At 48.8% G+C, this 27,453-nt stretch overlaps 1 protein-coding gene across 12 annotated transcripts in view; it reads left to right on the forward strand.

Moving 5' to 3' along the window:
* Positions 1-27,453, forward strand: part of LOC140393996 (voltage-dependent L-type calcium channel subunit alpha-1S-like) — an 804,045-nt gene that overhangs the window by 691,671 nt on the left and 84,921 nt on the right. For all 12 annotated transcript variants that reach the window (XM_072480735.1, XM_072480727.1, XM_072480737.1 and 9 more), the window contains one exon: positions 17,942-18,070. In XM_072480735.1, the coding sequence (XP_072336836.1) occupies positions 17,942-18,070 (129 nt within the window). The remainder of the gene's footprint in view (positions 1-17,941; positions 18,071-27,453) is intronic.

A 27,453-nucleotide genomic window follows, 5' to 3' on the forward strand; every position in this document is an offset into this window, starting at 1 on the left:
GCGCATGATCCGAAACCACAATTGCCGACTACTCTGAACCGACCACTCCCGGCAACAACATCCTGCCCAACATAAAATAGTCGATTCGGGAGTACACCCTGTGCACATGGGAGAAAAACGAGAATTCCTTTGCTCTCGACTGACCAACCCTTCACGGGCCCTGCCCCCCCATGCGCTCCATAAACCCCCTTAGTTCCCTGGCCACCGCTGATACCCTCCCCAACCTCAGACTTGACCGATCCAATTTTGGTTCCAGGACCATGTTAAAACCCCCCACCCCATTATCAACCGGTGCGAGTCCAGGTCTGGGATCTTGCTCCGCACTCGCAGCACAGTAGGTAGCACTGTTGCTTCACAGCTCCAGGGTCCCAGGTTCGATTCCCGGCTTGGCTCACTGTCTGTGTGGAGTCTGCACGTTCTCCCTGTGGCTGCATGGGTTTCCTCCGGGTGCTCCGGTTTCCTCCCACAAGTCCTGAAAGACGTGGGGCGGGATTCTCCGCCAGCGAGATTTCCCGACGGCAGTAGGGCTGCCCCACAATGGGAAACCCCATTGACCGGCCGACATAACGGAAAATCCCACTGGCGGGTCAGGGCAAAAATGTGGCGCGGCGGGGCGAAGAATCCACCCCATGCCGTATGTATGCCTACTTGTGACAATAAAGATTATTATAAACTCTACATTGTCCCAGTTTAGGGCATAAACATTCACTAACACCACCGGCATCCCCTCTAATTTCTCACTCACCATAGCAAACCTCCCCCGGAGTCCGCCACTATGTTCCCCACTTCAAAAGCTAGCTGTTTATTTATCAAGATCGCCACGCCCCTAGTCTTCAAATCCAGGCCCGAATGGAAGACCTGACCAACCCACCCTTTCCTGAACCTAGTCTGAGCCTCGATCTTCAGGTGCGTTTCCTGTAAAAATGCCCCATCCGCCATTAATCTGCGCGAACACGCGGGTCTTCTTGACGGCCCATTCAGCCTTCTTACGTTGCATGGTGATCAGCCTGGTCAGGGGACACCTTGCACCCCCTCTCCCTCTCCCCCACCAGTCAACCATAGCCCCTCCTGGTCCAGCCTTACCCCCTGTTGTGCTTCCATGAATGAGCCCGCCCAGCTAGCCTGGCAGCCCCTGCCCATGGTGCCTAACATCCTACCCCCTATTTATTCCCCCCCCCCCCCCCCCACCCCACACCAACAATCTCCTGATGGAAACATCAACATTCAAAGACCGAAAGAGACAAGAACAACCCCCACAGAAGAACAAAGGACAATGGCCCCCAGAGAAAAAGAAACTCCTCCTCCAAAGTTCAATGTCCTCCTTCTCCTGCCAGTCCATTGTTTCTCACAAACTCCATCGCTTCTTCCGGTGTCCCAAACTAGTATTCTCGACCATTGTAGGCCATCCAGAACCGGGTACAGCATCCCAAATTTCACCCTCTTCTTAAAGAGGGCAGCCTTCACTTGTTAAAACCCACTCTCCTCTTGGCCAACTCCACACCCAGGTTCTGGTATACTTGAAATTCGCTGTCCTCCCAGGTACACTGCCTCGTCTGCCTGACCCACCTCAGGATCCCTCCTTGTCCATAAACCGGTGCAAACGCACCACCATCGCCCTCGGCGGCACATTGCCCTGTGGCTTCCACATCAGCACCCTGTGCGCTCGGTCCACCTAGGTGTCGTTTGAAGACCTCCTCTCCCAGCAATTTCTCCAGCAACTTGCCCATATACGAGCCAACGTCCACTCCCTCAATGCTCTCTGGCAGCCCCACGATCCTCAGATTCTGTGTCCGGGGGCAGTTCTCCCGATCCTCCACCTTCTCCTGCAGCCGCCTCAGGGTATCTCGTATCACCCCCATCTAGGCCACCAAGGAAGCAAACTGCTCCTCGTGCTCCCCCACCATCTCTTCCACCTTCTGGATCGCCTGGCTTTGAGATTCCAACCCCATCTCCACGCGGTCGATCCCCACCTTAAGCGGATCTACCATCGTCAGCAAAGACTCGTTCCTCTGTTGGGTGAACTTCTCGTTCAAGATGTCCACTAGCTGTTCCATAGACCACTGAGATGGTAGGGCTGGTCCCTTACCCACTGCCATCTTCCCCTGTGTCGCAGGAAAGGGTTATTGCTCCAACAGCTCCTTTCGCCTAAAACCACTTCTTCTCCACGGATCCATCCACCAGTGGAACAAACTCTTCCTCCCGCACTCCTGCATCTTTTGCCATGCAAACATCTGCCCGTTAATCAGGGAAAAGATCCAAAAACACCGTCACAAACAAATGTGCGACCACTCACACCATGGCCGCCACCGGAAGTCTCTCTACTGGTTTTTCAACTACAGTCGGCTGCACTCCCACTTGTGATCCAGCTATATAATTACCTAGGTTAAATTGTACCCCTGGGAATTGTATTTCTTCTATTATTCCTACTACCACTTCACCACTTTTCAATGGACTCTCCATTCTTACCTTACATTGTGGCACACTATTGCTCTCGCAATCCCACATATTAACACCTGCTCCTGTATCACATCAGATCTTAATCTCCTTACCTACTCCACCTTGCACAAATTTTCTGAAATATATAGTTTTTTGGAAATCATTTTTATTGATTTTTTTAAAAAACATTTCATACAAAAGATGACAAAATACTTTTTTACAGGATACAAAATATACATCCCTGCTTTCTCCCACCCTCCCATCCCTCCTTACCCAACCTAACCCCCTAATAATGAGAAAACCTCCCCAACCCTTAATAACTAGCAGTGACCAATTCTACGATAGAATCCCTCCATCGGTTACCTTCCAGCGTATTGGACCTTCTCGAGGTGCAGAAATTCCATCAAGTCACCAGTCCACACTGAAGCCTTCAGTGGCTGTACCAGCCTCCAGCCCAACAGGATGCGCCTCCGTGCTATCAATGAAATGAAGGCCAGGACATTCACCCTAGCCCCGTTCTCAGTTCCGGGAGACACCTAAAATCACCACCAGTGGACAGGATTCCATCTTCACACTCAGGATCGATGACAAAAAAGGGCCGCCAAAGCTCCTCCAGCCTGGAGCATGACCAGAACATATGTATATGGTGTGCGGGCCCTCTCGGACAGCACTCACACTTGTCCTCCGTCCCTTCAAAAAAGGGGCTCATCCTTGCTTTAGTGAGGTGCGCTTGAAAAACTACCTTTAACTGAATGAGGCTCAGCCCTGCACATGACAAAGTCGCGTTCACCCTCCTCAATGCCTCATTCCACTCCCCTTCTTCCAGAATCGGCCCCAACCTCTCCACCCATTTCGTCTTCACCACCTCAACTGAACTGCACTCCTCTCCTGCTATTCGCTGGTCTATTCTGAACATCATAGTCTTAGGATAGGAGATAGCAAATTTAAAACGGAATTGAGGAGAAGCTTCTCCCAGAGTTGTGAATCTGTGGAATTCGCTACCCCAGAGTGTGGTGGATGCTGGGAGGAGTTAGACAGATCTTTAATTGGTAATGGGTTGAAGGGTTATGGAAAACGGGCAGGATGGTGGAGTCAAGGCCAGGATGGGATCAGCCATGATCGAATTGCGGAGCAGACTCGATGGGCCAAATGGCCTAATTCTTCTAAGATATCTGAAGAATGTATTAACTATTTTCCACCGATCCTGTGCAGGATAAGATCCATTCCAACAAAATGGACGACTGAACCATAGGGAAGACCGGCAACAACAGCTTAACCTCGCTCCGCACCTGAAGTTACCTGAACCCGTCCGCATCCTCAAGCTCTTACTTGGCCTTTAACTCCTCTAAACTGGTGAACCGCCCCTTTGAAAATAGGGCCCCTACCTTCTCCAACCCACTTTCCTTCCATGCATTAAATGTGGCATCCAGCTTTGTCAGCTCAAATAGGTGATTGGTACAAAGGGGAGCCAGCCGTGAGGCTGCCCCCAATTCGAAATGTTGCCGGAGCTGCCTCCAGATTTCAAGTACGGACACTCCCACTGGATTTGTGGAATATTTCGTCAGCGCCACTTCCGCTCCCAAGCTCGTCTCCCTAACTGACTCCATTTCCATCCATACCCAAAGGGAATCCCGGGTCCCCCCGCCACCCCACCACTTTTTCCACGTTAACCGTCCAATAGTAGTATCATAGGTTTGGCAGTGTGAGACCCCTCTCCTGTCTCTCCCTCTAGAACACCACCTTTCTATTCCTCAGGACCTTGTCCACCCAGATAAATCCAGTAATAAGTGGACACACTTCTTGAAAAAATGACTTCGGCAGAAACAGTGGGAGGCACCGGAAAAGGAATAGGAATTTAGGTAATATATTCAGTCGAACCAACCTAACTCGGCCTGCCAGCGATAGCAGGGACTGTCCCATCTCTGCAGGTCTGCCTTCACCCTCTCCACTAAGCTCGTACAGTTCAGCTTCCATAATCGTCCCCAGTCTCTGCCTCCTGTACCCCTAAGTACCGGAAGCAGGCCTCTGCCCAATGAAACGGCATTCCCTCAATCCAGTTCCTCCGCCCCGATGTCCCTATCACAAAATATTCACTCTTCCCTATATTTTGCTTCTACCCAGGGAAAACCCCAAATCACCGCAATATCTCAGTTTTCTCAATAGATGCCTCCGGATCCCTCATGTATAAAAACAAATTGTCAGCATATGTCATTACTCTATGCTCCAAACCCCCTCTAACTATCCCAATCCATTCCTTCGAGGCTCTCATCGCCATAGCCAATGGTTCAATCGAATGGGCGGCACGGTGGTATAGTAGTTATCACTGCTGCCTCACAACGCCAGGTTCCGGGTTCAATTCCGGCCTTGGGTGACTGTCTGTGTGTAGTTTGCACTTTCTCCCCTTGTCTGCATGGGTTTCCTCCGGGTTATCAGGTTTCCTCCCACAGTCCAAAGATGTACAGGTTAGGTGGATTGGCCTTTGTGTCCAAAGATACATAGGATAGGTGGGGTTACAGGGGACTGGGCAGAGGTAGGGTGTTCTTACAGAGGGTAGGTGAAGACTTGATGGGCTGAGTGGGATTTTATGTATCACAAACAACAAAGAAGACAACGGACATCTCTGCCTCATGCCCCAACGTTACCGAAAGGTCTCCGAGGTCATATTATTACAGCAAACATTAACAAACGGCATACAGCAGCCGTACACAGGACACAAACCCCGAACCCAGCCCAAATTTCTTCATTACCGTAAAGAGGTATCCCCACTCTACCCGGTCAAATGCCTTATCCCCATCCAGCGATACAATGCTCTCCGGTACCAGACTGGTTGCAGGAGTAAGGACTACATTAAACAATCGCCGTACGTTCGCTGACAGCTTCGGCTCACAGAACATAGAACATACAGTTCAGAAGGATGCCATTCGGCCCATCGAGTCTGCACCGACCCACTTAAGCCCTCACTTCCACCCTATCCCCGTAACCCAATAACGCCTCCTAACCTTTTTGGTCACTAAGGGCAATTTATCATGGCCAATCCACCTAACCTGCACGTCTTTGGAGTGTGGGAGGAAACCGGAGAACCCGGAGGAAACCCACACAGACACAGGGAGAACGTGCAGACTCCGCACAGACAGTGACCCAGCGGGGAATCTAACCTGGGACCCTGGTGCTGTGAAGCCACAGTGCTATCCACTTGTGCTACCGTGCTCCTTCAAACCCTGTTTGACTTGAGGTGTGACTCTTGTCTTGGACAACAATTTGGTATCTACAAATCGGTCAATATGATCCACACTCTTTGGCTCTTTGTCCATTTTCAAGAGTAGCGAGATGGATGCCTGCCCCAATATCTCCAGGAGAGTGCCCCGCACCAAAGAATCTCTAAACATGCCAATCAGCAACGCACCAAACTAATCCATGAACTCCCACCGGGAACCCATCCAGCCCTGGTCCTTTCCCTGATTGCATCTGTTTCAGCGCTCCCTGGATCTCCTCCAAACAGAACAGGGTCTCCAATTCCTCCTGAAGTTCCTCCCCCACCTTGGGAAATTCCAGATAGAATCACAGAATACTACAGGACAGAAGAGACCCTCCGGCCCAGAGAATCTGCACCGGCGCATGCCCTGACCTGCCCACCTAATCCCACTTGGGGATTGCCAGCACTTAGCCCATAGTCTTAGATATAATGACCTGCCAAGTACTCATCCAGGTACTTTTTAAAGGATGTGAGGTATCCCGCCTCTACCACCGTCCCAGGCAGTCTATTCCAGACCATCACCACTCTCTGGGTAAAAACATTTTTCCTCAAATCCCTCCTAAACCTCCCAGCCCTCACTTTGAACTTGTATCCCCTCGTAACCGACCCTTCAAGTAAGGGGAACAGCTGCTCCCTATCCACCCTGTCCAAGTCCTTCATAATCTTGTACACCTCAATAAGGTCACCCCTCAGTCTTCCCTGCTCCAGAGAAAACAACCCAAGCCTATCCAACCTCTCTTTACAACTTAATTGTTCCACCCCAGGCAACATTCTGGTGAATATTCTTTGCACCCTATCTAGTGCAATTACATCCTTCCTATAACGTGACGACCAGAATTGCACACAGTACTCCAGCTTCACCAAAGTTCTATAAAGCTCCATCATGACCTCTCTGCTTTTGTTATCTATGTCCCGATTGATAAAAGTGAGTGTCCCATATGACTTTTTCATCACTTGCCCTTCTGCGTTCAGAGATCTATGGCTAAACACGCCAAGGTCCCTTTGTTCTTCGGAACTTCCCAGTGTCAGACCTTTCATAGTATACTTCCTTGTTAAATTGCTCCTTACAGAGTGTATCATCTCACACTTTTCAGGATTAAATTCTACCTGCCACTTTTCAGCCCATTTAACCATCCCGTCTATATCATCCTGTAACCTAAGACACTCAACCTCATTGTTAACCACCCGGCCAATCTTTGTGTCATCTGCAAACTTTCTGATCCTACCCCCAGCCAGGGGCTGGTTTAGCACGGTGGGCTAAAAGTTGGTTTACAATGCAGAACAATGCCAGCAGCGCGGGTTCAATTCCTGTACCAGCCTCCCCGAACAGGCGCCGGCGCCACCGAGGCCAGTATGGGAATTGAACCCGCGCTGCTGCCATTGTTCTGCATTACAAGCCAGCTACTTAGCCCACTGTGCTAAACCAGCCCCTAGAATGTGGTGACTAGGGGCTTTTCACAGTAACTTCATTGAAGCCGTCTTGTGACAATAAGTGATTATTATTATTATCTGTGTCATTAATATAAATGACAAACAATAGGGGCTCAGCACGGACCCCTGTGATACGCGACTGCTCACTGGCGTTCAGATACTAAAGCAGCCGTCTATAATCACCTCCTGTCTCCTACTGCTAAACCAGTTATGAATCCACCTTCTCAAATCACCCTGTATCCCATGTGCATTTACCTTCTTAAAAAGTATTTTCAAAGGCTTTGATGAAATCCATGTAAACTACATCAACGGGGCAGCACGGTAGCACAAATGATTAGCACTATGGCTTCACAGCGCCAGGGTCCCAGGTTCGATTCCTGCTGGGTCACTGTCTGAGTGGAGTCTGCACATTCTCCCTTTGTCTGTGTGGGTTTCCTCCGGGTGCTCCGGTTTCCTCCCACAGTCCAAAGACGTGCAGGTTAGGTGGATTGGTCATGATAAATTGCCCTTAGTGACCAAAAATGGTTAGGAGATGTTGTTGGGTTACGGGGATAGGGTGGAAGTGAGGGCTTAATTGGGTCGGTGCAGATTCGATGGGCGGCCCAATGTTCTATGTTGTGTTCTATTTGTTACTGCACTACCCTCATCTATACACTTGCTTACATGCTCAAAAAATTCAATCAAATTTTGGGGCAGCACGGTAGCACAGTGGTTAGCACAGTTGCTTTACAGCTCCAGGGTCCCAGGTTCGATTCCTGGCTTGGGTCTCTGTCTGTGGGGAGTCTGCACATTTTCCCTGTGGGTTTCCTCCCACAGTCCAAAGACGTGCAGGATAGGTGAATTGACCATGATAAATTGCCCTTAGTGTCCAAAAAGGTTGGGTGGGGTTACTGGGTTATGGGGATAGGGTGGAGACTTGGGCTTGGGTGCTCTTTCCAAGAGCCGGTGCAGACTCGATGGGCTGAATGGCCTCTGAATGGCACTGTAAATTCTATGATTCTATGAAATTTGTTAGGCTGACCGCGCAAAAACTCCACCATCACTCACCCATCTTTTGGTAGCTCCGACCAATCCAATCTCTCATAAAAAGTCATGAACACACCATTCACCTTCTCCGGACCAGAGACCAACTTACCTTCCCGGTCCCTAGCCTGAACAATCTCCCTCTCCACCTCTCCCCGCCTTAATTGATGTGCCAAGGGTGCGGGGCCAGGGCTGGCGCGATTTTTTTGTAGAAATCCTGTGCGGCCCCGGTATCTTCCCTGCCTGCATGGAGTTGATTCTCTCCATGACTTCCTCCAGTTCCACTGGTGCTTCCAGACTCTGTCTCTTCCACCCCTACGACCAGCTTGTCCAGTCCGTCGAGGAACCGCTTCAACTCCCGAATCCCCCTCTGAGGGCTGGGAGGTGTACAGCTCTTGGAAGAAAGTCGCAAAAGTCTCATTAATCTCGTCTAGCGCTGCAACTAGTTTGCCTTTATCTATACTACTCCCCTTGTGGCTGCCTGCTTTTTCAGCTAGTGAGCCAACAGTTGGCTGACCTTGGCTCCATGCTCATAGAAGGTCCCCGTGTCTGGCGAAGCTGGTTCACTGCTTTCTTGGTGGAGACTAGGTTAAACACCATTTGTAGTTTTCTTCCTTTCCGACAGTAGTTCCACGGTCGGGGCTGTGGATGGAGTACTGCTGATCCACCTCCAGTATAGAGTCGGTTAGCTGTTAACTAGTTGCCCACTCCTTCCTATCTGAGCCCCCTGTATGCAATAATCTCCCCTATTTATCATCGCCTTCAGTGCCTCCCAGAATGTGGAGGTAAGACCTCCCCAATTTGGTTGCAGGTGATATACCCATTGATGGCTTGTGATAGCTCTCCTCACCGCCAAGGCATTCTGTGAGAGGATGAGTCCAGCCTCCAGGGGGCACGTTGGATCCGGCCAGTCTCCAGCCTCACATCCACGTAGTATGGAGCGTGGTCGGGGATTACGTTTGCAGAGTATTCCGCACCTACCACTCCTGGAAGCACTGATTTTCCCATGACAAAGAAGTGGATTCTGGTGTAGACCCGGTGGACCTGCAAGAAGTAGGTCCCACTCACTTGGGTATGTGAAACTCCATGGGTCCACTGCCCCCATCTTTTTATAAGAATCTTTATTGTCACAAGTAGGCTTACATTAACACTGCAATGAAGTTACTGTGAAAAGCCCCGAGTTGCCACACTCTGGCGCCTGTTCAGGTACACTGAGGGAGAATTCAGGATGTCCAAATTACCTAACAGCACGTCTTTCGGGATTTGTGGGAGGAAACCGGAGCGCCCGGAGGAAACCCACGTAGACACTGGGAGAATGTGCAGACTTTGCACAGACAGTGACCCAAATTGAACCTGGGGCCCTGGTGCTGTGAAGCAACAGTAGTAACTACTGTGCTGCCCATAAAGGCTCCATAAAGGCGATTACTTCCCTCACCATGTCTCACTGTTTCCCCGATTTGTGCGTCTGTGGGTGCAGTTCACGGTTGACGTTTGCCCCCCTACAATGAGTAAGTGGATGTCTATGTCTGGGATTTCTGCCATGGTTTTCTTTTTAAAGTCAGCATTGTCCTGGTGTACATTTGCAAGCACCACTGGTGCCCCTTCCAGGACGCCGCTAACCATAACATACCATCCCCTCGAGTCAGTAACCGTCTTTGTTGCAGTTAATGCCATCCTCTTATTAAGCAGTATGGCTTCTCCCTTAGTCCTCGTCCCGTAGCATGCTTGGTACGTCTGTCCTACCCAGCTCTTTCTTGCCCTCAGTTGGCCTTTTTCCCTCGGTGTGTTTCTTGGAGGAAGATTACATTAGCCCACAGATGGGCGAAGACTCTGTCTTTTCACCAGGCCGTTAAGTCCCCTGACATTGCAGGTGACTATCCTAATAGGGGGTTTCTGACCCCCCCCCCCCCCCCTTGCCCTCCTCCCGCGGAGACAGCGATATTCAGCATGTGGATGTGCCCCTACATCCGAAGTTTCCCTTTGTTTGGCGGCATCCAAGATAAGACATAGGAGCAGAATTAGGCCACTTGGCCCATCGAGTCTGCTCTGCCATTCAATCATGGCTGATATGTTTCTCATCCCCATTCTCCTGCCTTCCCCCCCATCACCCCTGATTCCATTATTGATCAAAAACCTATCTATCTCTGTCTTAAAGACACTCAATGATTTGGCCTCCACAGCCTGCTGCAGCAAAGTATTCCACAGATTCACCAACCTCTGGCTGACAAAATTCCTCCTCATCTCTGATTGATTTAAAGGATCGTACCTTTAGTCTGAGATTTGTGACCTCTGGGGTGAAATTATCCGGAAACGGCGCAATGTCCGCCGACTGGCGCCCAAAACGGCGCAAATCAGACGGGCATTGCGCCGCCCCAAAGGTGCGGAATGCTCCGCATCTTTGGGGGCCGAGCCCCAACATTGAGGGGCTAGGTCGGCGCCAGACGAATTTCCGCCCCGCCAACTGGCAGAAACGGCCTTTGGTGCCCCGCCAGCCGGCGCGGAAATGACATCTCCGGGCGGCGCATGCGCGGGAGCGTCAGCGGCCGCTGACAGCATTCCCGCGCATGCGCAGTGGAGGGAGTCTCTTCCGCCTCTGCCATAGTGGAGACCGTGGTGGAGGCGGAAGGGAAAGAGTGCCCCCACGGCACAGGCCCGCCCGCGGATCGGTGGGCCCCGATCGCGGGCCAGGCCACCATGGGGGCACCCCCCCGGGGCCAGATCGCCCCGTGCCCCCCCCAGGACCCCGGAGCCCACCTGCGCCACCTTGTCCCGCCGGTAAGGTAGGTGATTTAATTTACGCCGGCGGGACAGGCATTTTAGCGGCGGGACTTCGGCCCATGTGGGCCGGAGAATCGAGCGGGGGGGCCCGCCAACCGGCGCGGCGCGTTTCCCGCCCCCGCCGAATCTCTGGTGCCGGAGACTTTGGCAACCGGCAGGGGCGGGATTCACGCCAGCCCCCGGCGATTCTCCAACCCGGCGGGGGGGTCGGAGAATTTCGCCCCTGATTCTAGTTTTTTTTCTACAAGTGGTAACGTCCGCTCCACATCCACTCTAGCCAGGCCTCGCAGTATCCTGTAAGTTTCAACTAAATCCTCCCTCATCCTTCTGAACTCAAAAACTGCACACAATACTCCAAATGGGGTCTGACCAGAGCCTGATATAGCCTCAGAAGTACATGCCTGGCCTTGTATTCGGGCCCTCTCGACATGAACGCTAACCTTCATTTGCCTTCGTAACTGCTGACTGAACCTGCACGTTAACCCAAAGAAAATCTTGAACAAGGACCCTCAAGTCCCTTTGTGCTTCTGATTTCCTAAGCATTTCCCCATTTAGAAAATAGTCGATGCCTCCATTACTCCTTCCAAAGTGCATAACCTCACACTTTTCCACATTGTATTCCACCTGCCCACTCTCCTCATCTGTCCAAGACCTTCTGCAGTTCCCTTGCTTCCTCAATACTACTTGCCCCTCTACAGATCTTTGTATCATCTGCAAACTTGGCAACAATGCCTTCAGTTCCTTCTCCCAGATCATTAATGTATATTGTGAAAAGTTGTGGTCCTTGAACAGACCCCTAAACTCCATCTGCCATCTCTCCGCCCAAGTCTCCAAACAATCTAAATTCTGCTGTATCCTCTGACAGTCTTCATCGCTGTCCGCAATTCCACCAACCTTTGTGTCGTCTGCAAACTTACTAATCAGACCAGTTACATTTTCCTCCAAATCATTTGTATATACTACGAACAGCAAAGGTCACAGCACTGATCCCTGTGGAACACCACTAGTCACAGCCCTCCAATTAGAAAAGCACCCTTCCATTGCTCCTCTCTGCCTTTTATGACCTAGCCAGTTCTGTGTCCACCCTGATCCCATGTGACTTCACCTTTTGTACCAGTCTACCATGAGGGACCTTGTCAAAGGCCTTACTGAAGTCCATATGGACAATATCCACTGCCCTACCTGCATCAATCATCTTTGTGACCTCTTCGAAAAACTCTATCAAGTTGGTGAGACACGGCCTCCCCTTCACAAAACCATGCTGCCTCTCACTAATACGTCCATTTTCTTCCAAATGGGATTAGATCCTGTCTCGAAGAATTCTCTCCAGTAATTTCCCTACCACTGACGTAAGGCGAACCGGCCTGTAGTTCCCTGGATTATCCTTGCTACCCTTCTTAAACAAAGGAACAACATTGGCTATTCTCCAGTCCTCCGGGATATCACCTGAAGACAGTGAGGATCCAAATATTTCTGTCAAGGCCTCAGCAATTTCCTCTCTAGCCTCCTTCAGTATTCTGGGGTAGATCCCGTCAGGCCCTGGGGACTTATCTACCTTAATATTTTTCAAGACGCCCAACACCTCGTCTTTTTGGATCTCAATGTGACCCAGGCTATCTACACACCCTTCCCCAGACTCAACATCCACCAATTCCTTCTCTTTGGTGAATACTTGTGCAAAGTATTCATTTAGTACCTCGCTCATTTCCTCTGGCTCCACACATAGATTCCCTTGCCTATCCTTCAGTGGGGCCAACCCTTTCCCTGACTACCCTCTTGCTTTTTATGTACGTGTAAAAATCCTTGGGATTTTCCTTAACCCTATTTGCCAATGACTTTTCGTGACCCCTTCTAGCCCTCCTGACTCCTTCTTAAGTTCCTTCCTACTATCCTTATATTCCACACAGGCTTCGTCTGTTCCCAGCCTTCTAGCCCTGAGAAATGCCTCCTTTTTCTTTTTGTCGAGGCCTACAATATCTCTCGTTATCCAAGGTTCCCGAAATTTGCCGTATTTATCCTTCTTCCTCACAGGAACATACCGGTCCTGAATTCCTTTCAACTGACACTTGAAAGCCTCCCACATGACAGATGTTGATTTACCCTCAAACATCCGCCCCCAATCTAGGTTCTTCAGTTCCCGCCTAATATTGTTACAATTAGCCTTCCCCCAATTTAGCACATTCACCCTAGGACCACTCTTATCCTTGTCCACCAGCACTTTAAAACTTACTGAATTATGGTCACTGTTCCCGAAATGTTCTCCGACTGAAACTTCTACCACCTGGCCGGGCTCATTCCCCAATACCAGGTCCAGTGCAGCCCCTTCCCGAGTTGGACTGTCTACATATTGTTTTGAGAAGCCCTCCTGGATGCTCCTTACAAACTCTGCCCCGTCTAAGCCCTTGGCATTAAGTGAGTCCCAGTCAATATTGGGGAAGTTGAAGTCTCCCATCACAACAACCCTGTTGTTTTTACTCTTTTCCAAAATCTGTCTACCTATCTGCTCCCCTATCTCCCGCTGGCTGTTGGGAGGCCTGTAGTAAACCCCCAACATTGTGACTGCACCCTTCTTATTCCTGATCTCTACCCATGTAGCCTAGTGAGGTGTCCTCCCGTAGTACAGTTGTGATATTCTCCCTAACCAATAGCACAACTCCGCCACCCCTTTGACATCCCCCTCTGTCCCGCCTGAAACATCTAAATCCTGGAACGTTTAGCTGCCAATCCTGTCCTCCCCTCAACCAGGTCTCTGTAATGGCAACAACATCATAGCTCCAAGTACTAATCCAAGCTCTAAGTTCATCTGCCTTACCCGTAATACTTCTTGCATTAAAACATATGCACTTCAGGCCACCAGACCCGATGTGCTCAGCAACATCTCCCTGTCTGCTCTGCCTCAGAGCCATACTGGCCCTATTCCCTAGTTCTCCCACAATACTTTCATCTTCTAACCTATTGCTCCAGTGCCCACCCCCCTAATATCTTATGAACTCATGAGATCATGACAATGTGTACTTGGGATGAAGTGCAGAATGGGTTGCACAGATGAGCACTCCTGTAAGAGTGGCTGCAGGACATTTGGGCGGGGAGGGGGGGGGGGCGGTGGGGGGGGGGGGGGGGAAAGAGGGTGAACAGCCAGCTGTCGTGGTGCACATAGGCACCAACGATATAGGTAAAAAACGGGATGAGGTCCTACAAGCTGAATTCAGGGAGTTAGGAGTTAAACTAAAAAGTAGGACCTCAAAGGTAGTAATCTCAGGATTGCTACCAGTGCCACGAGCTAGTCAGAGTAGGAATGTCAGGATAGATAGGATGAATGTGTGTCTCGAGAGATGGTGCAAGACGGAGGGATTCAAGTTCGTGGAGCTTTGGAACCGGTTCTGGGGGAGGTGGGAGGGACCAGTACAAACCGGACGGTCTGCACCTGGGCTGGACTGGAACCGTTGTCCTAGGGTGTTGCTAGAGCTGTTGGGGAGAGTTTAAACTAATGTGGCAGGGGGATGGGAACCGATGCAGGAAGTTGGAAGGCAGTAAAACAGGGACAGAAACAAAAGGCAGTAAGGGGGAAAGTGTAAGACAGAGAAGCCATAGTCAAAAATCAAAAAGGGCGACAGTACAAGGTACAGTGGCTGAGGGGAGCTCAGTGAATAGGACCAGGAATACTAAAAGGAATAAAACGGGAAGTAAAAACATTAATAGTAAGCGACGCGGCAGGTTGTTACATGAAGGTATGGGTTCAACGACAAGGAAAATTAGGAGACAAGTTAAGAGGAAATATAACTTAGGAGAGGGTACTGATCGAGGTGTTAAGATTCAGAACAGAGGTTAAAAAGCCAACATAAGTATACTTTACCTGAATGCTCATAGTGTTCGGAATAAGGTAAATGAGGTGATGGTGCAAATCATCGTGAATGACTATGATTTAGTGGCCATTACTGAAACATGGTTAAAGGATGGTCACGACTGGGAGTTAAATATCCAAGGGTATCAAACTATTCGGAAGGACAGGGTGGATGGTAAGGGAAGTGGTGTAGCTCTTATTTATGGATGACATTCGGGCAATAGTAAGGGCTGACATCGGTGCTATGGAGGATAAGGTTGAATCCATTTGGGTAGAAATCAGGAATAGTAAGGCGAAGGAGTCACTGATAGGAATAGTAACATTATGGTGGGGCAGGCAATAAACAAAGAAATAACTGATGCACATAGAAATGGTACAGCGGTTATCATGGGGGATTTTAATCTACATGTCGATTGGTTTAACCAGGTCGGTCAAGGCAGCCTTGAGGAGGAGTTTATAGAATGTATCCATGATAGTTTCCTAGAACAGTATATAATGGAACCTACGAGGGAACAAGTGGTCCTAGATCTGGTCCTGTGTAATGAGACAGGATTGATTCATGATCTCATAGTTAGGATCCTCTCGGAAGGAGCGATCACAATATGGTGGAATTTAAAATACAGATGGAGGGTGAGAAGATAAAATCTAACACTAGTGTTTTGTGCGAAAACAAAGGAGATTACAATGGGATGAGAGAAGAACTAGCTAAGGTAGACTGGGAGCAAAGTCTTTATGGTGAAACAGTGAGGAACAGTGGAGAACCTTCCAAGCAATTTTTCACAGTGTTCAGCAAAGGTTTATACAAACAAAATGGAAGGACGGTAGAACGAGGGAAAATCGACTGTGGATATCTAAGGAAATAAGGGAGAGTATCAAATTGAAGGAAAAAGCATACAAAGTAGCAAAGATTAGTGGGAGACAAGAGGACTGGGAAATCTTTAGGAGGCAACAGAAAGCTACTAAAAAAGCTATAAAGAAGAGTAAGATAGACTATGAGAGTAAACTTGCTCAGAATATAAAAACAGATAGTAAAAGTTTCTACAAATATATAAAACAAAAAAGAGTGTCTAAGGTAAATATTAGTCCTTTAGAGGATGAGAAGGGAGATTTAATAATGGGAGATGAGGAAATGGCTGAGGAACTGAACAGGTTTCTTGGGTCGGTCTTCACAGTGGAAGACACAAATAACATGCCAGTGACTGATGGAAGTGAGGCTATGACATGTGAGGACCTTGAGAGGATTGTTATCACCAAGGAGGTAGTGATGGGCAAGCTAATGGGGCTAAAGGTAGACAAGTCTCCTGGCCCTGATGGAATGCATCCCAGACTGCCAAAAGAGATGGCTAGGGAGATTGCAAATGCACAAGTGATAATTTACCAAATTCACTAGACTCTGGGGTGGTCCCGGCGGATTGGAAATTAGCAAACGTGACACCACTGTTTAAAAAAGGAGGTAGGCAGAAAGCGGGTAATTATAGGCCAGTGAGCTTAACTTCGGTAGTAGGGAAGATGCTGGAATCTATCATCAAGGAAGAAATAGCGAGGCATCTGGATGGAAACTGTTCCATTGGGCAGACGCAGCATGGGTTCATAAAGGGCAGGTCGTGCCTAACTAGTTTAGTGGAATTTTTTGAGGACATTACCAGTGCGGGAGCCAATGGATGTGGTATATCTGGATTTCCAGAAAGCCTTTGACAAGGTGCCACACAGAATGTTGCTTCATAAGATAAAGATGCATGGCATTAAGGGGAAAGTAGTCGCATGGATAGAGGATTGGTTAATTCATAGAAAGCAAAGAGTGGGGATTAATGGGTGTTTCTATGGTTGGCAATCGGTAGCTAGTGGTGTCCCTCAGGGATCAGTGTTGGGCCCACAATTGTTCACAATTTACACAGATGGTTTGGAGTTGGGGACCAAGGGCAATGTGTCCAAGTTTGCAGACGACACTAAGATGAGTGGTAAAGCAAAAAATGCAGAGGATACTGGAAGTCTGCAGAGGGATTTGGATAGGCTACGTGAATGGGCTAGGGTCTGGCAGATGGAATACAATGTTGACAAATGTGAGGTTATCCATTTTGGTAGGAATAATGGCAAAAGGGATTATTATTTAAATGATAATATTAAAGCATGCTGCTGTGCAGAGAGACCTGGGTGTGCTAGTGCATGAGTCGCAAAAAGTTGGTTTACAGGTGCAACAGGTGATTAATAAGGCAAATGGAATTTTGTCCTTCATGGCTAGAGGGATGGAGTTTAAGACGAGGGAGGGTATGCTGCAATTGTATAAGGTGTTAGTGAGGCCACACCTGAATATTGTGTTCAGTTTTGGTCTACTTACTTGAGAAAGGACGTACTGGCACTGGAGGGTGTGCAGAGCAGATTCACTAGGTTAATCCCAGAGCTGAAGGGGTTGGATTACGAGGAGAGGTTGAGTAGACTGGGACTGTACTCGTTGGAATTTAGAAGGATGAGGGGTGATCTTATAGAAACATATAAAATTATGAAAGGAATAGATAGGATAGATACGGGCAGGTTGTTTCCACTGGCGGGTGAAAACAGAACTAGGGGGCATAGCCTCAAAATAAGGGGAAGTAAATTTAGGACTGAGTTTAGGAGGAACTTCTTCACCCAAAGGGTTGTGAATCTATGGAACTCCTTGCCCAGTGAAGCAGTAGAGGCTCCTTCATTAAATGTTTTTAAGATAAAGATAGTTATTTGAAGAATAAAGGGATTAAGGGTTATGGTGTTCAGGCCGGAAAGTGGAGCTGAGTCCACAAAAGATCAGCCATGATCTCATTTGATGGTGGGGCAGGCTCGAGGGGCCAGATGGCCTACTCCTGCTCCTAGTTCTTATGTTCTTATGTTCAAAGGAGTAAGAAAGTAGAGAGAAGGCAATATAAACAAAGGGCTCAATAGAAGATGGCACTTAAAGTGAAGGAATTTGTTCGGAGTTAGATTTGTGGGACGGGATTCAATGGAAGATTTTAAGGATAAAAAGGGTGGATTTTGATGAGAGAGAAAGGGATTAGAGTTCTGGGCATCTGTGGAATAGCCAGGGGATTAGAATGATGGGCTTCGGTAGAAGCTGGTGAACTAGAGCTTCAGTGGGAGATTTAAAGGATTAAAGTGATGTCTGAAGAGCTTTATATGGTACTTGACCTTTTATTCTACTCCCATATTAGGCTGGATTGCGCAGTATTAAGGAGGAGGTTGGTGATAATCTCCATCGAACTGTATCTGGAGAACTGCCGCTTGAAGAGGAGGGAGACCAAACAATGGAGGACAGTGGCTTGGATGAAACAATTTACAGGGTAGGTCATTGTTGCAATGTTGGTGAGGCATTCCAGGGTGTCTTCTGGAACTTGGGACCATTCCAAGCGGAGATTCTGTGTATTCCATCAGATCATGTCACAGAATCACAGAATTGTTACAGCCCATCATGTCTGCATGGCTCTCCATGGCTTTGAGCTATTTCTCTACCTTTTCCCCATTCACCTGCATATTGTTTCTGCTCAGATAATCATCTAATGCCCTCTTGATTGTCTCAATTTAACCTGCCTCCACCACACTTCCAGCTAGTGCATCCGAGACCCCAACCACTCGCTGTGTGGAGAAGTTTTTTCTCACTTGCTTCTTCTGCAAATCACCTTAAATCTGTGCCCTCTCGTTCTTGATCCTTTTACGAGTGGGAATAGTTTCTCCCCATCTACTATGCCCAGCCCCCTCATGATTTTGAACATCACTATCAAATCTCCTCTTAGCATTCTTCTCTCCAAGGAGACCAACCCCAACCTCTCCAATCTATCCTTGTCACTGAATTTTCTCAATCCTGGAATAACACAGATTTGACGTCGCAGGAGGGGGCCAGTGTTCAGGTAGGTGGTTTGAAGTGTGTCTACTTCAATGCCAGGAGTATACGAAACAAGGTAGGGGAACTGGCAGCATGGGTTGGTACCTGGGTCTTCGATGTTGTGGCCATTTCGGAGAGGTGAGTAGTGAATTTAAAAGCACTTACCTTTGCAGGAGCAGCCCTTTGGATTTCGGCGGCAGCGGTGCGCAGGGGCCTTCTTGGAGGTGAGTAGTTAGTTTAAAAGCACTTACCTTTGCAGGAGCAGCCCTTTGGATTTCGGCGGCAGCGGTGCGCAGGGGCCTTCTTGGAGGTGAGTAGTGAATTTAAAAGCACTTACCTTTGCAGGAGCAGCCCTTTGGATTTCGGCGGCAGCGGTGCGCAGGGGCCTTCTGGGAGGTGAGTAGTTAGTTTAAAAGCACTTACCTTTACAGGAGCAGCCCTTTGGATTTCGGCGGGAACCGGAAGTTCGACCTCTGGCAAGTGCCCCCCCCCCCCCCCCCCCCAACAAATTCTGGTGGAGAGGAAACCCGAGACACTACACGTGTAGTGTCTCCCACCCGCCCTCCTCCTCTAACCTAATAATAAGACCCATTGGTGTAAGGTAAGTGCCATATTATATTATTATATTATTAGCATTGTGCAGGTCAAGGATTGGAGGTGGAGGAGCAGTCTCTGTCAGCGAGGGAACCTGAGAACATCTCAGAAGGTAAGCAAGTGATTTTTACTTTTATACCTGTTTTTCAAATTGTGTGTGTCGGGGGGAAACTGAAGTGACATCACAGAAAAGCTGTGACCTGAGTGGCTGGTTGGGATTCTAACCTAAATTTTTTTGAGTATTTGGGATCTAATTAAACATAATAACTTAATTATAATTTAGAGGATATCTAAGCCAGAGATCGGAGAATATTATAGTTAGCTATCGCATTTCTATTAGAAATCTAGTGCTAGGAAACAGATAGTTGACAGTAACTTTGAAATTTAAAAAAAGTATTAAAAAAAAAAAAAGACAAATTTTAATTTTAATTAATTGACGCAATGTCAGTTAGAGGGGTGCTGTGCTCTGACTGTGAGATGTGGCAGGTCCGGGAGGCTTCCAGTGTCCCGGATGGCTTCATCTGCAGAAAGTGCACCCAACTGCAGCTCCTCACAGACCGCATGGTTCGGTTGGAGCAGCAATTGGATGCACTTAGGAGCATGCAGGTGGCGGAAAGCGTCATAGATCGCAGTTATGTAAGTGTGGTCACACCCAAGGTGCAGGCAGAGAAATGGGTGACCACCAGAAAGGGCAGGCAGTCAGTGCAGGAATCCCCTGTGGTTGTCCCCCTCTCGAACAGATATACCCCTTTGGATACTGTCGGGGGGGATAGCCTATCAGGGGAAAACAGCAGCAGCCAGAGCAGTGGCACCACGGCTGGCTCTGATGTTCAGAAGGGAGGGTCAAAGCGCAGAAGAGTAATAGTTATAGGGGACTCTATAGTCAGGGGCACAGATAGGCGCTTCTGTGGACGTGAAAGAGACTCCAGGATGGTATGTTGCCTCCCTGGTGCCAGGGTCCAGGATGTCTCCGAACGGGTAGAGGGAATCCTGAAGGGGGAGGGCAAACAGGCAGAGGTCGTTGTACATATTGGTACTAACGACATAGGCAGGAAGGGGCATGAGGTCCTGCAGCAGGAGTTCAGGGAGCTAGGCAGAAAGTTAAAAGACAGGACCTCGAGGGTTGTAATCTCGGGATTACTCCCTGTGCCACGTGCCAGTGAGGCTAGAAATAGGAAGATAGAGCAGACAAACACGTGGCTAAACAGCTGGTGTAGGAGGGAGGGTTTCTGTTATCTGGACCACTGGGAGCTCTTCCGGGGCAGGTGTGACCTGTATAAGATGGACGGGTTGCATCTAAACCGGAGAGGCATAAATATCCTGGCCGCGAGGTTTGCTAGTGTCACACGGGAGGGTTTAAACTAGTATGGCAGGGGGGTGGGCACGGGAGCAATAGGTCAGAAGGTGAGAGCATTGAGGGAGAACTAGGGAATAGGGACAGTGTGGCTCTGAGGCAGCGCAGACTGGGAGAAGTTGCTGAACACAGCGGGTCTGGTGGCCTGAAGTGCATATGTTTTAATGCAAGGAGCATTACGGGTAAGGCAGATGAACTTAGAGCTTGGATTACTACTTGGAACTATGATGTTGTTGCCATTACAGAGACCTGGTTGAGGGAAGGGCAGGATTGGCAGCTAAACGTTCCAGGATTTAGATGTTTCAGGCGGGATAGAGGGGGATGTAAAAGGGGAGGCGGAGTTGCGCTACTTGTTCAGGAGAGTATCACAGCTATACAGCGAGAGGACACCTCAGAGGGCAGTGAGGCTATATGGGTAGAGATCAGGAATAAGAAGGGTGCAGTCACAATGTTGGGGGTATACTACAGGCCTCCCAACAGCCAGCGGGAGATAGAGGAGCAGATAGGTAGACAGATTTTGGAAAAGAGTAAAAACAACAGGGTTGTGGTGATGGGAGACTTCAACTTCCCCAATATTGACTGGGACTCACTTAGTGCCAGGGGCTTAGACGGGGCAGAGTTTGTAAGGAGCATCCAGGAGGGCTTCTTAAAACAATATGTAAACAGTCCAACTAGGGAAGGGGCGGTACTGGACCTGGTATTGGGGAATGAGCCCGGCCAGGTGGTAGATGTTTCAGTAGGGGAGCATTTCGGTAACAGTGACCACAATTCAGTAAGTTTTAAAGTACTGGTGGACAAGGATAAGAGTGGTCCGAGGATGAATGTGCTAAATTGGGGGAAGGCTAATTATAACAATATTAGGCGGGAACTGAAGAACATAGATTGGGGGCGGATGTTTGAGGGCAAATCAACATCTGACATGTGGGAGGCTTTCAAGTGTCAGTTGAAAGGAATACAGGACAGGCATGTTCCTGTGAGGAAGAAAGATAAATACGGCAATTTTCGGGAACCTTGGATGACGAGTGATATTGTAGGCCTCGTCAAAAAGAAAAAGGAGGCATTTGTCAGGGCTAAAAGGCTGGGAACAGACGAAGCCTGTGTGGCATATAAGGAAAGTAGGAAGGAACTTAAGCAAGGAGTCAGGAGGGCTAGAAGGGGTCATGAAAAGGCATTGGCAAATAGGGTTAAGGAAAATCCCAAGGCTTTTTACACTTACATAAAAAGTAAGAGGGTAGCCAGGGAAAGGGTTGGCCCACTGAAGGATAGGCAAGGGAATCTATGTGTGGAGCCAGAGGAAATGGGCGAGGTACTAAATGAATACTTTGCATCAGTATTCACCAAAGAGAAGGAATTGGTAGATGTTGAGTCTGGAGAAGGGGGTGTAGATAGCCTGGGTCACATTGTGATCCAAAAAGACGAGGTGTTGGGTGTCTTAAAAAATATTAAGGTAGATAAGTCCCCAGGGCCGGATGGGATCTACCCCAGAATACTGAAGGAGGCTGGAGAGGAAATTGCTGAGGCCTTGACAGAAATCTTTGGATCCTCGCTGTCTTCAGGGGATGTCCCGGAGGACTGGAGAATAGCCAATGTTGTTCCTCTGTTTAAGAAGGGTGGCAGGGATAATCCCGGGAACTACAGGCCGGTGAGCCTTACTTCAGTGGTAGGGAAATTACTGGAGAGAATTCTTCGAGACAGGATCTACTCCCATTTGGAAGCAAATGGACGTATTAGTGAGAGGCAGCACGGTTTTGTGAAGGGGAGGTCGTGTCTCACTAACTTGATAGAGTTTTTCGAGGAGGTCACTAAGATGATTGATGCAGGTAGGGCAGTAGATGTTGTCTATATGGACTTCAGTAAGGCCTTTGACAAGGTCCCTCATGGTAGACTGGTACAAAAGGTGAAGTCACACGGGATCAGGGGTGAACTGGCAAGGTGGATACAGAACTGGCTAGGCCATAGAAGGCAGAGGGTAGCAATGGAGGGATGCTTTTCTAATTGGAGGGCTGTGACCAGTGGTGTTCCACAGGGATCAGTGCTGGGACCTTTGCTCTTTGTAGTATATATAAATGATTTGGAGGAAAATGTAACTGGTCTGATTAGTAAGTTTGCAGACGACACAAAGGTTGGTGGAATTGCGGATAGCGATGAGGACTGTCTGAGGATACAGCAGGATTTAGATTGTCTGGAGACTTGGGCGGAGAGATGGCAGATGGAGTTTAACCTGGACAAATGTGAGGTAATGCATTTTGGAAGGGCTAATGCAGGTAGGGAATATACAGTGAATGGTAGAACCCTCAAGAGTATTGAAAGTCAAAGAGATCTAGGAGTACAGGTCCACAGATCACTGAAAGGGGCTACACAGGTGGAGAAGGTAGTCAAGAAGGCATACGGCATGCTTGCCTTCATTGGCCGGGGCATTGAGTATAAGAATTGGCAAGTCATGTTGCAGCTGTATAGAACCTTAGTTAGGCCACACTTGGAGTATAGTGTTCAATTCTGGTCGCCACACTACCAGAAGGATGTGGAGGCTTTAGAGAGGGTGCAGAAGAGATTTACCAGAATGTTGCCTGGTATGGAGGGCATAAGCTATGAGGAGCGATTGAATAAACTCGGTTTGTTCTCACTGGAACGAAGGAGGTTGAGGGGCGACCTGATAGAGGTATACAAAATTATGAGGGGCATAGACAGAGTGGATAGTCAGAGGCTTTTCCCCAGGGTAGAGGGGTCAATTACTAGGGGGCATAGGTTTAAGGTGAGAGGGGCAAAGTTTAGAGTAGATGTACGAGGCAAGTTTTTTACGCAGAGGGTAGTGGGTGCCTGGAACTCACTACCGGAGGAGGTAGTGGAGGCAGGGACGATAGGGACATTTAAGGGGCATCTTGACAAATATATGAATAGGATGGGAATAGAAGGATACGGACCCAGGAAGTGTAGAAGATTGTAGTTTAGTCGGGCAGTATGGTCGGCACGGGCTTGGAGGGCCGAAGGGCCTGTTCCTGTGCTGTACATTTCTTTGTTCTTTGTTTTGTTCTTTGTTCTTTGACATGGATAGAGCAGGGACAGGAATGGATGTTGCAGGTTCCGGGGTTTAGGTGTTTTAGTAAGCTCAGAGAAGGAGGCAAAAGAGGTGGAGGTGTGGCGCTGCTAGTCAAGAGCAGTATTACGGTGGCGGAGAGGATGCTAGATGGGGACTCTTCTTCCGAGGTAGTATGGGCTGAAGTTAGAAACGGGAAAGGAGAGGTCACCCTGTTGGGAGTTTTTTATAGGCCTCCTAATAGTTCTAGGGATGTAGAGGAAAGGATGGCGAAGATGATTCTGGATAAGAGCGAAAGTAACAGGGTAGTTATTATGGGAGACTTTAACTTTCCAAATATTGACTGGAAAAGATATAGTTCGAGTACAATAGATGGGTCGTTTTTTGTACAGTGTGTGCAGGAGGGTTTCCTGAAACAATATGTTGACAGGCCAACAAGAGGCGAGGCCACGTTGGATTTGGTTTTGGGTAATGAACCAGGCCAGGTGTTGGATTTGGAGGTAGGAGAGCACTTTGGGGACAGTGACCACAATTCGGTGATGTTTACGTTAATGATGGAAAGGGATAAGTATACACCGCAGGGCAAGAGTTATAGCTGGGGGAAGGGCAATTATGATGCCATTAGATGTGACTTGGGGGGGATAAGGTGGAGAAGTAGGCTGCAAGTGTTGGGCACACTGGATAAGTGGGGCTTGTTCAAGGATCAGCTACTGCGTGTTCTTGATAAGTATGTACCGGTCAGACAGGGAGGAAGGCGTCGAGCGAGGGAACCGTGGTTTACCAAGGAAGTGGAATCTCTTGTTAAGAGGAAGAAGGAGGCCTATGTGAAGATGAGGTGTGAAGTTTCGGTTGGGGCGATGGATAGTTATAAGGTAGCGAGGAAGGATCTAAAGAGAGAGCTAAGACGAGCAAGGAGGGGACATGAGAAGTATTTGGCAGGAAGGATCAAGGAAAACCCAAAAGCTTTCTATAGGTATGTCAGGAATAAGCGAATGACTAGGGAAAGAGTAGGACCAGTCAAGGACAGGGATGGGAAATTGTGTGTGGAGTCTGAAGAGATAGGCGAGATACTAAATGAATATTTTTCGTCAGTATTCACTCAGGAAAAAGATAATGTTGTGGAGGAGAATGCTGAGCCCCAGGCTAATAGAATAGATGGCATTGAGGTACGTAGGGAAGAGGTGTTGGCAATTCTGGACAGGCTGAAAATAGATAAGTCCCCGGGACCTGATGGGATTTATCCTAGGATTCTCTGGGAGGCCAGGGAAGAGATTGCTGGACCTTTGGCTTTGATTTTTATGTCATCATTGGCTACAGGAATAGTGCCAGAGGACTGGAGGACAGCAAATGTGGTCCCTTTGTTCAAAAAGGGGAGCAGAGACAACCCCGGCAACTATAGACCGGCGAGCCTCACGTCTGTAGTGGGTAAAGTCTTGGAGGGGATTATAAGGAACAAGATTTATAATCATCTAGATAGGAATAATATGATCAGGGATAGTCAGCATGGCTTTGTGAAGGGTAGGTCATGCCTCACAAACCTTATTGAGTTCTTTGAGAAGGTGACTGAACAGGTAGACGAGGGTAGAGCAGTTGATGTGGTGTATATGGATTTCAGCAAAGCGTTTGATAAGGTTCCCCACGGTAGGCTATTGCAAAAAATACGGATGCTGGGGATTGAGGGTGATTTAGAGATGTGGATCAGAAATTGGCTAGCTGAAAGAAGACAGAGGGTGGTGGTTGATGGGAAATGTTCAGAATGGAGTACAGTCACAAGTGCAGTACCACAAGGATCTGTTCTGGGGCCGTTGCTGTTTGTCATTTTTATCAATGACCTAGAGGAAGGCGCAGAAGGGTGGGTGAGTAAATTTGCAGACGATACTAAAGTCGGTGGTGTTGTCGATAGTGTGGAAGGATGTAGCAGGTTACAGAGGGATATAGATAAGCTGCAGAGCTGGGCTGAGAGGTGGCAAATGGAGTTTAATGTAGAGAAGTGTGAGGTGATTCACTTTGGAAGGAATAACAGGAATGCGGAATATTTGGCTAATGGTAAAGTTCTTGAAAGCGTGGATGAGCAGAGGGATCTAGGTGTCCATGTACATAGATCCCTGAAAGTTGCCACCCAGGTTGATAGGGTTGTGAAGAAGGCCTATGGAGTGTTGGCCTTTATTGGTAGAGGGATTGAGTTCCGGAGTCGGGAGGTCATGTTGCAGCTGTACAGAACTCTGGTATGGCCGCATTTGGAGTATTGCGTACAGTTCTGGTCACCGCATTATATCAAGGACGTGGAGGCTTTGGAGCGGGTGCAGAGGAGATTTACCAGGATGTTGCCTGGTATGGAGGGAAAATCTTATGAGTAAAGGCTGATGGACTTGAGGTTGTTTTCGTTGGAGAGAAGAAGGTTAAGAGGAGACTTAATAGAGGCATACAAAATGATCAGGGGGTTGGATAGGGCCTTCTCCCGCGGATGGATATGGCTGGCACGAGGGGACATAACTTTAAACTGAGGGGTAATAGATATAGGACAGAGGTCAGAGGTAGGTTCTTTACGCAAAGAGTAGTGAGGCCGTGGAATGCCCTACCTGCTACAGTAGTGAACTCGCCAACATTGAGGGCATTTAAAAGTTTATTGGATAAACATATGGATGATAATGGCATAGAGTAGGTTAGATGGCTTTTGTTTCGGTGCAACATCGTGGGCCGAAGGGCCTGTACTGCGCTGTATTGTTCTATGTTCTATGTTCTATAACTTGAAAATGTTGCATTTGGTTCTCTCATCCTGGTCATTTCTAAATATTGTGCCCAAACACTGAAACCCTGCGGTACCCCAATAGTCACTGCCTGCCACTCGGAAAAAGACACATTTATTCCCATTCTTTGTTCCCTGACTGTCAACCAATTCTCAATCCATGCCAGCACATTACTCTTGTATTCTATGCCTCTATTGATAAAGCATATACAGTGGGTGCAATCTACTGGCCACATCACGCCCGACTGGGAGCGTGGCATGGCCGGTAGATGCTGGGTGAAGCCCCCCGTGGGTTTCCTGGCAGCCACTATGTCTCTCAGGATCTACCCAAGTTCCGCAAGGCGGCATGAGCAAAAACCCGTCCATAATGGTCGGGACCAAGCAGCGTTCGCTTAAGTAGGCCTTAAACCTACTAATGCCTTCTCACTCTGTGTTTACTCGCCTTCCGACATCTAATGACCTCCCCAGGCAGTCCTCAGCCGGGTGCCATTCAGTACTGGTCCACACAAACGTGGGTGAGGCGGAACCGCACTGGTACATCTCCCAAGCCATCGGAGGCTCCAGGGTATTCAGGGACAGTGCAGGGTGACCCCGGCCCTTCCCATGAAAAGTGGGTAACTTGGCACTGCCACCATAGCACTGCCAAAGTGTATGGATGGCAGTGCCAAGCAGCAGGAGCACTGCCAGGGTGGCAGTATAAGGGTTCCAAGGAGGCACGGGCAAAGGTCAAGGCCCGAGGGAGACCATGCCCATGAAAGGAAGGAAGGGGACCATGGAGGGGGGGTTTGAAGTGCGGGTGGGCGGGGTGAAGGGCAGGTAAGAAGGAACTTCTGGGACATCGGGGGTATTGGGTGGGGGTCCTGGAGGACGGCGTAGGGATATTGGGTGGGGGTCTTGGAGGTGGGGCGGGGCCTGTAAGGGGACATGAAATGGCCTGAAGAAGGGGGGGCCCAGGGACCCCATTGCAGGGTGTCCTCAGTTGGGACAGGGTATGGGGTTATGCACGTGTGTGTGTGGGGTGACATTGCCCATGGGTGGGGTTTCTATGGACCCACAAGCTCACTTGGAGATCGGGGCACCCTGTCAAAATGCCGGCTCGTTTTCTGCGTTTAGCTC

Source organism: Scyliorhinus torazame, chromosome 17 (genome assembly GCF_047496885.1).
Source record: "Scyliorhinus torazame isolate Kashiwa2021f chromosome 17, sScyTor2.1, whole genome shotgun sequence".
NCBI lineage: Eukaryota > Metazoa > Chordata > Chondrichthyes > Carcharhiniformes > Scyliorhinidae > Scyliorhinus > Scyliorhinus torazame.